Source organism: Myotis nattereri (assembly GCF_964212035.1).
Source record: "Myotis nattereri genome assembly, chromosome: 3".
Classification (NCBI taxonomy): Eukaryota; Metazoa; Chordata; class Mammalia; order Chiroptera; family Vespertilionidae; genus Myotis; species Myotis nattereri.
This window is the reverse complement of record NC_138077.1, coordinates 195362842-195376385: the sequence shown is the minus strand read 5'-3', so window position 1 is coordinate 195376385 and position 13544 is coordinate 195362842. Positions and strand designations below refer to the sequence as shown.

General features: G+C 54.3%; 1 protein-coding gene across 1 annotated transcript; it reads right to left on the bottom strand.

The window, feature by feature from the left end:
* Positions 1-2833: 2833 nt before the first annotated feature.
* A3GALT2 (alpha 1,3-galactosyltransferase 2) lies at positions 2834-13408 on the bottom strand. Its single transcript, XM_081085559.1, has 5 exons — positions 12802-13408; positions 7574-7654; positions 7289-7378; positions 6869-7006; positions 2834-4404 (listed from the first exon to the last, which is right to left on the bottom strand). Exons 1-5 carry the CDS (start codon positions 12822-12824, stop codon positions 3717-3719), a joined length of 1020 nt encoding a protein of 339 aa, XP_080941685.1. The 5' UTR covers positions 12825-13408; the 3' UTR covers positions 2834-3716.
* Between the last annotated feature and the right edge of the window lie 136 nt (positions 13409-13544).

Genomic DNA, 13544 nt, shown 5'->3' with positions numbered 1-13544 from the left:
AGCTAACATATAGCCACAACAATGGCCTTCAGTGTGGGAATCTGGACACTTGTCAGTTATTTCCAAAGACTACCAAGGACTGTAGACCATCACTGGTCCACAGCAACTACCGGCAGCTACAGCTACATTTAAACCTGTAAGAGAATTGAAGGGTGATACAACATATTAATACAATGAAACATAATATTGGTACCATGGCCGCTTTAGGCAGCTAAATCTTCTGCTACTAAACATGTCATATGGTAGGGCTATACAAACATCTTAGGGAGGTGACTAAAGTCTACTCTTGACCTTGCCTTTATAAGGCAAAATTGTCCTTGTCTCTCTGGAGCCATGTCCATGAAGATGCAGGCATCATTTAAGTTTATTATATAGTTTTCTGCAGGTCACTGTCAGGGCTGTGCACTGCAGCCAGTCTTCTTTCTAGCGATAAACACAGTCTTTCCAATTTCCTTAAAATGTATTCTGGCACAGGAGAAAGTTGTTTTGCTGTACACAGGTAGCTTAACCCCTGTACAACTGGGCTTGGACCTCTGCCCAGCAAACCGCAGTCTATAAGTTCAATATGCAACCTCCGGTTCTCCTAACCCAACGAGGTTTCGGCCAGTCTCTGAGTCAGACTCCTCCTCTCTTGGAGAATTTCAAAGTCCTGATGGCTCCCGGGTCCAGGGAGAGTGCTTTTGCTAACCCTGTTTATCAGTTACAGGGCCTCGCTTTTTTTGCCTTCCCACCAGTTCCTTTGGTGGCAGAGCAGCAATCAGGCCTCTTCCAAGGGAGTGCACTGGAAGGGGATATCAGCCCTCCTATAACAGCAGCAATAGGTACTGAACCCTTTCAGTACATTTGCAAACAGGGAGCTTTTGCTAGCTCTATCCGCAGCTTTCCCTACTTCTCTTGCTGCTGCTTCTTCTTTCAGGGCCGCAGCGGGCAGCTCAGGCATCCAGCCTCCCTTCTTTGACCTGGCTCTCAGGGGCTGAGTCTGCCTAGCAAACAGTTCTAAATCACCAGGGTGGCTGCAGACTTCAGCTCTGTTTCTCCTCCGCTTTTCTCTTGGGAGTTTAGTTGTTTTTTACATATTAGAATTCTTTATTCTTAGAAACCTTAATCTTTTAATGATTACCAAAAGTGAACATTCAGCATTGGTGCTCACAAAAAACTTTTGACCTTGAAGTTTGTTGGTAAGACACCTGCTAGCGGTCTGCAGCCAGTAACATAACTGCTAACACCCCCCTTCTTTGTCTCAGCCCAGGCCAGTTGCTTTCCCTCACAGATTTTTTTCTTTTCTTTTTTCTTTACTCTTGATCTCTCTCCGACCAATTTCCCTGTCCCCCAGTCCAGTTGTTTGTCTCCCTTTAAACAATGGGAGTTTTGAAGAAAACCACAGACTGCTCCTAAAGTAGCCCTCCCTCCCGGAGGCTGGGGTCCGACCTGTGGGGAAACATGACTCTCAGTCGGCCTGGAAAGATAACGGGTGCCTAGGGAGGTTTTTTGCAGACAGAAAGCCTGGAGACCATCTGAAATCCAGTTACAGATGCTTTCAGAATCAGGATGAGGGAGGAAGGGAAAGACCAGGTAATGTCCTCTATGAGGATTCTAATAAATAATTGAAAACAGCAAGTCAAACAAAACACGTCACAGGCAGGGTTAGGGCTAGTAAATCTCTCCTCCCTGCGGAGCTGTAAGCCCTTTGTGTCCACCAAAGAGATAAGAAAACCATAAATAACAAGTTCTTTGAAATTTACTACTTTGTTAATTTGCTAAGCAAACAACTCGAAAAGACTTCTCTCTTGCTTTTTTATAAGAAATCTCAGAACTAAGCAAGCTTGAAACCTAGCCAGCCTTCATTTTAGGCTAGAACTTATCCCTTTAAATTTTTCTAACATGTAATTAAGAACAGTAGGTTTATTTTGTCCCAACCCCGTGATGATCGGTGACGAGAGACAGACAAGGGAGGGGGTGACCTGTTTTCACAGATCCTCACTCAGATGCCCTCCTGGCCACATCCCTTGGGAGCTTAGATTCGTCTTAGCTAAGGTGCACCCGTATAAACCCCGGGCCTGGTCACCTCCACGTGGGGGTGAGTCACCATTATGCCATATGACAAATCATGGAACCACAGGTTGGGGCCCACTCGGACTCTGTAACCGAAGTTGTGGAGCCACACAAAAGAGAGGAGAGGGCAGGCCCCCTCCCTCCACACTCACACACTTTCACCAGACATTCATTCAGAGTTTAAATAATCCATCCAATTCCTAACAATTTTCCAATTCCTGAGGGAGCTCTATAGCCTCCCCTAATCTCTTTGAAATGATCAATCATAATACTGAAAGGAGTAGTTTGAGTCTGCCCCGTAATGTCCATCCAGTAAGTCCACAGAATAAAACAGAAAAATACAGAAACAGACAAACAAAAAGCCCCCCCCCAAAAAAAACCCCCCCAAAAAACCCAGACTTCCGATTCTGCAGAAACAAAACCAAATGGCGGGAGTGACCGCCTTGTCTCAAATCCTAGTGAGGGGATTCCACGTCCCTCCTGAAGGAAGATTGGAATGTCTTCCTACTCTCCCCGCCCGTGGTCCTTCAGCAGTGCATCCACCTAGACCACTTCGGGCACTACAGAATTTCAGAAATGAGCTCACACAGGACAGAACACACAACACCACAGGACAGAACACACAACACACAGAACAGAACAGACAACACACAGACACTTACCGCGGTCAGTCAGACTCTCCAGATCGAGGTCCCTCGTGGGTCTTGGGGATCCCAGGCGGGCCCCCAAATGTTATGCCCAGATTTCAAGATCCCCAAAGACAGACCACTAGGGAGCTGAGTCCAATGCAAAAGCAAACAGCCTTTATTCAAGCCCGGGCTTGGTCCCTCTGCCTCCTTTATCGACGCAGCAGCAGGATGCGAGCGAGCCCCAAGTCCCAAGAGAACAAAGAATTTATAGGGCTTGGGGTCTGGGGGTGGGGGCACACTCAGACTACTGATTTGGCTGATTCCGGTTGGTTGAGTGAGGGCCGGGGGCTAGTGATGCAAGGGCAGGGTGCAGCTAGGGTCTGGTTACACAAAGATGGGGGGGGGGGTGGTCAGCATACTTTTGGCCTTGGGTTTGTTTCCCTTGCCTTCCCATTGGCTGAGATAAGGGCAGGCTGAGTAACTGATACATTCTGTGGCTTTTTCTTGGAAGAGGAGTTAGGGACACAGCTATCAGTCCCATTCTGTCCTTTCAGGACCCCTTGCTTTTTCTCTTCCAGAGCTTTACATCCCCACTCTTGTAGGTTGAATTCACCAACAGAGTGAGTCCACGAAACCCTAGGACCCCACTCTCGACCCCAATAAATGGGACCCCGGGCCTGCCTCTCTACCTGAGACCTTGCTGTGTGGCTCCAGGTGTGCGGTGGAGCTTCCAGGACCTGTGAGTCATTCCCTTCAGTGTCCTGATGGCCTTCGCTGAAGAACCACAACACTGTCTGCGCGCAGGCGGGGACCAGTGCAAAACACTCTCGAAGGCAGGGCGCCCCCACCTCTTGGCTGGGCACCTGCAGAAGGTGGCAGGGCTGCTTTCAGCCCACCTCTCCCTGTCCTCCAGAGTGCCATGCTGCTTCCAGAAGGGACCCGATGGCTTCAGGGTCTCTCCTTGCGATTCCGCTCACTGCGCTTCGTCCCGGTGCCCAGGTGTCCGGAGGGGCGCGCGAGGCCTGGTCCGGGCGCCTAGTCGCGCACCAGCGTGTACTCCTTGGGCGCCCAGAGCAGGCGCGGGCGGCGGATCTCGGCGCGCCGGCCTAACTCCGGGCACCAGCAGAACTCCGGCGACAGCACCTTGGCGGGCTTGTGCAGCCAGAAGAACTTGTTGAGGTGGCTCTCATCGTGCCAGCGCGCCTCGAGGCCGCGCGCGCGGTCCTGCCGCTGGCCCCGCATGCAGTGCGCCGTCAGCTGGCGCAGCGCCGCCACGCTGCCCCCGAACAGCGCCGCGTGGTAGTAGAAGTCGCCCTCCCCCGGCGCCAGCGCTGCGGCCGAGCGCGGGTCGTTCTCGTAGGGCAGCAGCCTCCGCGGCCAGTGGTAGTGCCAGGCGTGCAGCTGCGCCACCGAGTCGGCCAGCGTCTCCGGCCCAAAGGCGCCACTGAAGTACTGGTCCACGTCCATGCAGAACACGAAGTGCGCCTCGCGGCCCAGCCGGCCGCCCAGCGCCGCGTGCAGCGTGCCCATGCGCTCCATCGACACGTCCTGCCAGCGCCGCTCGCGCAGCACACGCTCCACGCGCAGCTGGCGGCCCGGGCCCAGCGGCAGGCGGGGCACGGCAGCCGGGCGCTCCGTGAACACGTAGTAGACCACGCGCTGGCCCACCATGAAGTACTGCTCTGCTGTCTCCAGAAAGCGCGCCAGGTACTTCTCCAGGTACCTGCAAGGGGTGGGGGTGGGTACCTGCATGGCCTTGACCCTCCTCCTTATCCCCTCGCCCGCTGTCCTCTCCCCTCCCCTCGACTGGAGCTTTCCTGCTCCTCCGCATTCAGGTCCTTGCTAACTTGCAACCTCAGTCCCTGGAGCTCCTGATCCTGCAAGCCACTCAAGGTGATAGCAGATTGTTTGCCACTCGTGCCCCGAGGGGCCCTGTCTTCCTTCCCTTGCACACGGGCTGTCCCTGACCGCGGTACCAAGGAAGTTGTGCTGCGCTGGCCTTCAAAGGACTGACCGTGTTAGCCTTTGTCTCTTTAGAGCGCTGGGCCTTTCTTTAATAAGTTCCACATTTGGATGTTGCATTGATGTGAGGAAGCCCAAACCAGCCGTGCAGAGAGGCAGTGTGGAGAGAGGTGCCCCACCAGTCTTTAGCAGTGGGCTATCCCAGGAGAGACCCAGACATTGGGGGGCAATGGAACACGTCCTGTGGAGGCCTGTTGGAATTCCTGGCCCACAAAATCACTAGCTAGAATCCTTTCCTATATAATAAAAGGCTAATATGCAAATCGACTGAATAGCAGAACAACTGGTCGCTATGATGTGCACTGACCACCAGGGGGCAGATGCTCAATGCAGGAGCTGCCCTCTGGTGGTCAGTGCACTCCCACACCGGGAGTGCCACTCAGCCAGAAGCCAGGTTTACTGCCGGCCAGCGCAGCGGCCATGGTGGGAGCCTCTCCCGCCTCTGCAGCAGCACTAAGGATGTCCAACTGCCAGCTTAGCCATCAGTCAGATATCCCCCAAGGGCTCCCAGACTGCGAGAGTGTGCAGGCTGGGCTGAGGGACCCCCACCTCCCCCACCCCGTGCACGAATTTTGTGCACCGGGCCTCTAGTGATAAATAATTGTTGTCTTAACTCCCTGAGTTTGTGGTAATTCCTTATCAGAACATTTGTAATATTAGAGACTGTATTAAAAGATTTTGGGATCCCAGGGTTCTGAAATAATAGTAATAATGCCTAATATTTTTGAACATTTATGTGGCAGACAGTGCTCTAAGTCGAGCATTTAATCCTCACCATTTATTATTATCTCTATTTTTCAGATGAGGAAAATGAGGCACAAAGAGCTTTCATGCCTGGTGCAAGCATACACACAGGTGGTAAGTTGCAGAGCTATGATCTGAACCCAGCTTGGCATTCGGGCCAGAGCTTTTACCTGCACTTGCTCTATTCCTGGTAGGTCTGTGAGGAACTGGAAGGAAACCTCAGCCTCCCAGGGCGTTAGACTCACAAAACCTTGGAATTCAGGGCCTCAAGACCTGGAATTTCTGGACCCCAAGATTCTGCCCCCTACGGCTGGTGCAAGAACACCCTACTCAGTATCCAGAATAGAAGTGGGAGCACAAGGTTCTGCCCACCTGGCCGATGGGTCAGCCTTTAGTCCTGTTTGCCCCCTAACTCCCAGGCACCGTCTTGGCTTTCTCTCCCTTCTGGATTGTGGAGGTCAGAGTTCTGGGGTATTTGATAATAGAATTCCTTCCCCCCATTCTCTTCCTGGATGCCAAACTCTCACTGCCTTCCCAAAGCAGTCTGTTTCATTAGTACAAACGCTTCCTTTAACTGCCCTGAACTCTACCTTCGGGTACCTACTTAGGATTACATCCAGTTGTCCCCTTTGCATCTGGAGAGTGGGCACCCCGCTTGGACAGCTGCCATCCATAATGGGGGTGTCAGTGCCCCTGGGATTTCTGCTCCACCTCCCACTCGGCTCCTCCTCCATACCTCAGACTCCTCTCCTACAGTGATTCTGTCCTCTACCCTCCTCAGTCACCTATCCCCATGTCTACTCCCTTGGCCTGGTCATCATCAGTCTGTCCTACTCTGTGATCCCCCCATCCTTCCGGCCCACTTCCTGTGATCCCCCTCCCCCAGCAGTCCCACCCCACTGATGCTCAGGTTTGAACCCCTTTCTCAGCATCCCCCTCCTCTCTTCACTCCCTTGCAGAAACCCTCAGCTCGCCAGCCCCTTTCCCTCCATCAGGCTTGCTTGGCACGCCTCCGCCCTCCCCTTATCGCGTGCCTGCATCTGAGCCACTGACTCCAGTGGGCACTTACGGCAGCCACGCCATTTCCTCTGTTCACGCATCTGCTCTCCCCTCGTCTCACCATTCTCACGTCATCATGTGCTCACCACAAACCCAGTGCCTCCAAATGGACAACCAGCCCCATGGCAGGTTCTTCACAGGACATGGCGTTGAGCCCCTGGCTGCCTGTGCTGGGTGGGCTGCACAGTGTTAGAGTCCGGGAAGGACAGGAAGGGGATTAATGGGATGGGGGTGCTGTCTTTGCCTTCTGCATCACCTTGGATCCTCTGGCACAGGGAGCAGGGAGCCCCACCACCCATATCACATGCACCCCCCCCCCACCCTCCCTGATTGAGAGCCCTGCTCCCCTCCCCAGGCCTTACCTGCCTACAGCAAAGACAGTCAGTCCAATGGTGAGGTTCTGCTGTATAGCCTCTTGCTGGGCCACATCTGGATCGAAAGTGCCATCCCAAATAATGGGGGCCCCCCAGGAGGTACAGGTCAGGACTTCAGGCCGGGCCCTGGCCAGAGCAGGGATGGGAGATGGGGTCCATTTGTCCACCCGCTTGGTGATGCTCACTGCCATCTCCCCATGCTGGGCCCTAGGGACCCCCAGGTGGGGCATACCCAGTCCCTGGCCCAGAACCAACACAAATGGAAGATCCAGAGATGTGCAACCCGCTGGACCCTTGGGTGGAGAGCCTGGTTCTGCCAGGGTAGGGGGTAGGAGGGCAGGGATGCTGGGGCACATACTGCAGGGCACCATGGGAAATCTCAGAGGGGCAGGCACTGTGTCTCCTTACCAGAGATGCAGGAGACCTGTGAAGTTGTCTCTCAGCAGGGGCATTCTGGCCAAAGGGCAGGTGCCCATGGGGATGAAGGTTTCCAGGTACCTGTTGGGCGGGGGCAGCAATGAGGGGCGCGCCAGCCGGCTCAGCAGCCCTGCTCCTTACAGGGAGGGAGAGCCACAGGGCACTGGAGTGGGCTGGGATGGTCACCCCCGCCAGCCCTCAGGGGATGCTTGGAAAGACCCACTTGAGTCCCGTCCCGGAGGGCCCGCCTGGAGCGCTGGGGAGAGGAGGCTGTACCTGACAGGGAGCCCGTACAGGAGCAGCCCTGAGAAGCTGACTGCCAGCAGGATCAGCCACCAGAAGGTCCTCTTCCGGGCCCTGGGGAGGGGGAGGGGCGTCGGCAGCACACGATTTACACGTGTGTTTATGTTTATCTGCACACAGAGCTCTGCACACACGTATGAGAAACCATCTGTGCAACTTAATGTTTCATTATTGTTATTATTAATAATACGAGTATCTTCACATGTGTATTCAAAGATACACGAGTATACACAGTGCAAGGTCCTTCCTGTTCCCAGACACCCAGCTCCTCTGCGGGGAGGCAGCCAGTGTCTTTCCAAAAAGAGGCTGCGCCCAGGCAGGCAGCGTGGTGGATACGGTAGCAGATTCTCCACCCGCCCCGCTCCTCCCCCTTTCTTTTTCTTTTCTTTTTTTTTTTACCCTGGAATGGTTTTCATCTCCTCCTCTTTCTTTCTCCCCACAGATGGTAGCACAATAGATAATTCTGCATCTTGCATTTTCCACTGACATAATGTCTTTGAGGTTATTCCATCTCAGTACTTGAATCGCTTCCTCACCCTTCTTTCCATTGATGGGCAATAGCATAACCTACCTGACCAGGTCCCTTCTAATGAGCATTTAGATGTATATCCTTTGCTTTTGCCAGTAGTGCTGTGTGTGTGTGTGGGGGGGGGGGGGCGGGGGGCCACGGCCTCGGGCAGGTTGGGGGGATGCTAACATTAGGTGTGGGGTGTTTAGTCTGGGAAGGGGCTGGGACTGACCTTGGATGGGAGAGAGTCTGGGAGGGGAAGCAGGGACGTTTGACTGTGGCTGGGAGGCGAGAGCTACGTGGGGCTTGGGGAAGAGTCGCCGGGCTGCGTGGAGGGCAGCTGTGGTCAGGGACCAGGCGTCTGTCGTGACTCCAGTCACGGGGCTGGTTCCTCCAGCAGAACTCAGCAGCCCCGTTCCCGGCTCAGAAGAGGTGGGCTCGGATTTGTCCGTGGCTGGTTGTTTTCTAGGAAGGGGGCCGAGAGTTGAGAATCTTAATAAGCTCCTTCAGGGGGTCTTGTCCAGCTCCCTGCATCTCTGATGTGTGCCCCTGTCTCTGGAGAGGCTGGACCCTATGGTGAGAAGCAGAGACACTGGGTCCACACCCTTGAGGTTCGAATCCCAGCTCCACCGCGTTTTAGCTGCCTGAGCAAGGGCAAGGCTTTGGACGTCCACTCATCTGTAAACTGTCCACTTTAGTCTCCTCATCTGTAAACTGGGGATAAGAATACCTGCCTCAGAGGGTTGTCATGGTTACTGAGTTATCACGTGCCAAGCGAAGAGAACCAGGCTCACACATACGAGTGGCTCAGTAAGCTGTAGCTACTGTTATTATTCCTGGATAGAGAGTCAATAATAGTGTTAGTGCACCTCCTCTGCCCCTGCTCTTCCTCCAGCCCCTCGGTGGCCTGCCTGCTCGCCCCTCACCAGGAGCATTCCAGCGGCAGCTCCGTGCTTCGTCATTCCCCACACGGCCCCCAAACATCTCACAGAACACCGCCTGCCTTACCAGTTCCACAGCACATGGCCAGGTAAATCCTCAAAGAAGAAATGCATTTAGTAGTCAAACATGGAAGAATGCTCACCCTCACTCGTAATCAAAGACATGCAAATTAGGACAAGGTGGTTCTAATTTGCCTATAAAATGAGCTCATTTAGAAAAGAAAGAAGCCTGCTGCCCTGGCTCAGGGGTTGAGCATCAACCTGCGAACCAGGAGATCATGGTTCGATTCCCAGTCAGGGCACATGCCCGGGTTGCGGGCTCAGTCCCCAGTGTGGGGTGTGCAGGAGGCAGCCCACCAATGATTCTCTCTCATCACTGATGTTTCTATCTCTTTCTCCCTCTCCTTTCCTCTCTGAAATCAATTAAAATACGTATTTTTTTAAAATTAAAATAAAGAAAACTTAGCCACGCTGCAAGCACTCAGTGAGATGGGCTCTCGCACTTGCCGCTCTTGTGGAAAGCTCCTTAGCTATGGGGAGGGACGCTTTCAGTCTCATCCCCTTTAATCCAACAACCTCAGCTTCTGGGGTTCTGTTCGGAGGAGAGAATCTTCAGCATGGAATAAGTTTATGCATCAGGGTGTTCACTCGTTCCTGTTCATTCATGCATTCCTCCTGTACTGATGGGCACACGCTCAGAATCAAGCATTGTGCTAGGTCAGGGTTCAGAGGGCCTGTCTTGAGGGAGTGAGTCAGGAATATGTGAGTCCCCGAGGAGAGGGAAAAGGTCAGGTGACAGCAGCAAAGAGATGAGTGGAACACAGCGCAGCAAAGGCTGTAATTCATATAAACAAGATGCTACGAGGGCAGCTTGGAGAGTGGCACCTAAGCCTTGACAGGTGGGAAGTCAGGGCAGCTTCCTGGAGGAGGTGACCTCTGAGCTAGCACCCGAGCAATGAGAAGGGATCCAAGAAAAGAAGATAGTAGAGTGGGAAGGGAGGTCCACGGGAAGGAGACGACAATGTGCAAAAGTGACCAAATGTTTTCTTAAGAGACCACAGCCTCTATCAGACCGCCCTCCTGGAAGTGGGGTGGGGCTGAATCATGGCCTGGGCCTCTGGTGGACTGAGCTGGCATTGCTGGGACAGTGACAGAGGACGCCTGGGGCACTGGTGCCACCTGATCTCTCCACTTGGATATCCCACAAGCATCTCAAACTTATACGACCAGAAAGGGACTCGATTTTCCTCAGAAACCTGCTCCCCACTCAGGTCTCCTCCATCCTGGGAAATGGCATCATGATATACACCCCATTTCTCAAACTGAAGACCTAGGAGCCCCCCTTTATTCTTCCCATGTGTCATGCCCCACATGCAGTCACCAACAAGCACCGTGGACTCTCCCACAAACACACCCCACTCCATCAACGGGCCTTCGCCTCCTCTCATTCCACTCCAGGCCACTGTCTGGATAACCTCATAGCACCCCTTTCAGCCTCCCTGCTTCTACTCTTGCCCCCCAACAATCCGTTCTCCAGAATGAACTTTCAAAAACATATTAGAACACATCTCTCCCCTCTTCCAGACCTTCCAACGACTTCTTACGCCCTTAGAACAAAACCCGCCCCCTGGGGTCTGTGTGCAGAGCTCCATGCACCTGGCTCCTGGGGTCCCTCTTGTGCGCCCCTACGTGCTCTGGCCCGCAGCGCTCTTGTTCACCTTTGCCTGGCTTGCCCTTCTTGCCATTTGGGATCCAGTGAGGATTCTGCGTGCAGCCTCTCTCACCCCTGTCTTTTCTCTACCAATGACTCCAAAAACCGAGCCCGGCCCAGCTCTCACTGAGCACTGGACTCAGGCCCCGTGTGTCTCCTGGACTGCCGTGTCTCCCTGGGTGTCCCACAGACACCAACTCGGCTTCCCAAGCTGCATTTGCATTTCCCCGATCTCTTCTTCCTTCTGCATTCTCCGTGACTGGTCCCTGTTACCCAAGGGGGACCCTTCCCGCCCCCCCCCCGCCCCCCCCATAGCCATTCAGTCACCAAGTTCCACTGCATTTGCCTCCCTCGTAGAGCTCGAAGCTCCCTCTTCTCCACCCCACTGAATTCTTACCCCTCATTGTTTCTTATCAGAAAGATTCCTGCAACTCCCCTCACCTGCCTCCCAGCCTCCATCCTGTGATTCCTAGACTTGCTTTGACTCTGGGTCCTCCCACCAGGTTGCTCTTTCCCCATCAGCCACCACCAAGCTCCCAGGCATCCCTCGATACCCAGCTTCCTCCTGGGGATGCCTTCCCTTCAACACCCGCCCTCCCAAGAGCTCCTCCTGTGCAAACCTCTACTCTAGCACCTGCCGAACTAGACTGACTGCCCGGCCAGGCCACGGGGTTCCTGTTTTATTCGACTTTGGATCCGAGAGGCTGCCTCAGAATTGGCGGTATGAATAGTTATTTGTTCAGTAAATGAATGAGGTCAGCAGTGGGTTCCTGGTCTTCATTCTCTTTCCTAAACTGATGGTTTCTCCTTTGCCCAAAACACCATTTTCTTTAGGGTCAGCTCTGCGCTCTCTGAATGAGCCCAGACGCTTACTGAGGCAGATGCTGTGCTGACAGTGCTATGCCCCTCTCTCAGGGAGGTCTGACCACGATCGCTTGAGGAAGATACGGTGATTACCTCCACCTTGTAGACAAGGGGACTGTGGCTCCGAAAGGTGAAATCATTCGCTCAGGCTCACACAGCTAGGGGTGCTGGAGCTGAGGTGCGAACGTAGGTCTGTCTGACTCCCAAGCCAGAGCCTGGCGTTTGGGGCTTTTTATGACCTGGCCCCAGCCCAACCCGGACGCTCGTCTTCCAAACGTCCCTGCTACCATTTCCCATAGGCTTGGCTCCTCCCAAGGCTCCTCACGGCTCCAAGTCAGTGTCTCTCCTACAAAAAGCCTTTCTCCCTCCTCACTCCCCAGCTCCACGCTGAGCTGCTAGAGGGCTGGCTGCACCAGGGCCTTTCCGGCTCCCGGAAGCAGGGTTGCCCAGGTACACGACAGGAGGTGCCCTCTGTGGTGCCGGGCAGGAAAAGGCTGGCTGGGACCTTTGCTCTCACTGCTGTCCCGATGCTTATCTAGGGCACTGGGCCTCCACCAGGGCAGCCAGGCAGAGCTGCGCCAGGTGGGCGCAAACTGTCAGGTCTGGGAGGGTGCTGAGACCCAGGCCTTCGGCAGGCACCCACCAGTTCCTGCCGCCTTGCCATGCCCCAGCCTGGGAGCCCTTAGTCCATCTGGCCGCTGCCTGGCCTATTCCTCCACATTCCCTTCTCAGATATTTTCAAAAGGACCCCCTTCACCCCTCTTCTATCTGCAGAAGGTGGTCCCTCAAGCCCACCCCATGTTCTGTTCCCTGTACCTTCCCTGTAGGGGTTAAAGATCAGTCATTAGTTCTTAAGCAGGTAGAAGCTTCCAGTCCTGGACAGTCACTGCCGTGGGAATGTGGAGACTCCTCGGTTACAGTGGGGGTGCAGCCCCCGGGCCTGCCTTCTGTGGCTCACCAAGGGGCTCAGTCAGGGAAGCAAGAGGACTTGCCCAGCTCCTCACAGGCTACGAGATCTCCCAGATCGTCCCCTGCCGTCTATCTACCCCGTGGGCCATGTTCCCTCTGAGAGTCACCTTCTCCCAGGACTGTCTTGGTGCCTCCTTGACTGTTCTAGACTCCTCTCAGGTCAGCTGTCCCCCCCAGCTCCCCCCACACTGGGGGTGTCCCCACTCACCTGAGTCTCTCTTTGAGCGCCATGTTGAGAAGCTGGTGGAGCAGCCTTCCAAGAACTCTCTCAGCTCAGCGGGGAAGCAAATGACCCTGTGTCTGGGACAAAGCAGGTACAGGCCATCTGGAACCACACCCACAGGAGCAGGCGGGGAAGAACGCCTGGCCTGGTGTGGGACTTAGGAGTGGCACCTGCTGCAGGAGGCTGGCCCCAGGCTGGGGTGGGGGCTGGGAACCCCCTTGGGGCCAATCACCTGGAAAAGAGTGGACCTGAATAAGGCCAGCTCTGATTGGCCAGCGGCTCTGAACTACTTCGTACTGACTCCCTTTTCCTCTCTACGCTCCCTGTGCCCCTTCCAGTGTCTTCTGGTCTCATGAGGGAAAGGCTTCAGCCAGAGCCCCAGGGCACTTGTCTCCCGAGTGCGGATTGCGATCCTGGACCAGTTACCCAGGAGTCCTTCACCTCCTCAGTCAAATGGGTAAGTCACCAGGACAGTGGAAGAGCCACTCGAGAGAGCGGATACGGGATTTCTGGAGAGTTTGCACTGGGCAGCGGTTTTTGAGATGCAGGTTGTGATCCATCCGAGAGCCATGAAATCAATTTCCTGGATCGTGACCAAGACTTAAAAAGTGTGACCAGGAAGAGACTGGAAAAGAAAACACCAGATGCATGATACGTAACGGTAGGTGCTGTTTTGTGAAAGTTTTGTTTCCAGTATACGTATTTATGTACATGAATGTTGGAAACAC

Excerpts from the sequence above, each read along its gene's own strand:
- A3GALT2 (XM_081085559.1), bottom strand. The coding sequence starts at position 12,824 with ATGGCGCTCAAAGAGAGACTCAG. Across the intron at positions 7,655-12,801 it reads GCGCTCAAAGAGAGACTCAG|GGCCCGGAAGAGGACCTTCT; the intron begins GTGAGTGGGGAC and ends CCCCCTCCCCAG. Across the intron at positions 7,007-7,288 it reads ACAGGTCTCCTGCATCTCTG|GGCCCGGCCTGAAGTCCTGA; the intron begins GTAAGGAGACAC and ends TGCTCTGGCCAG.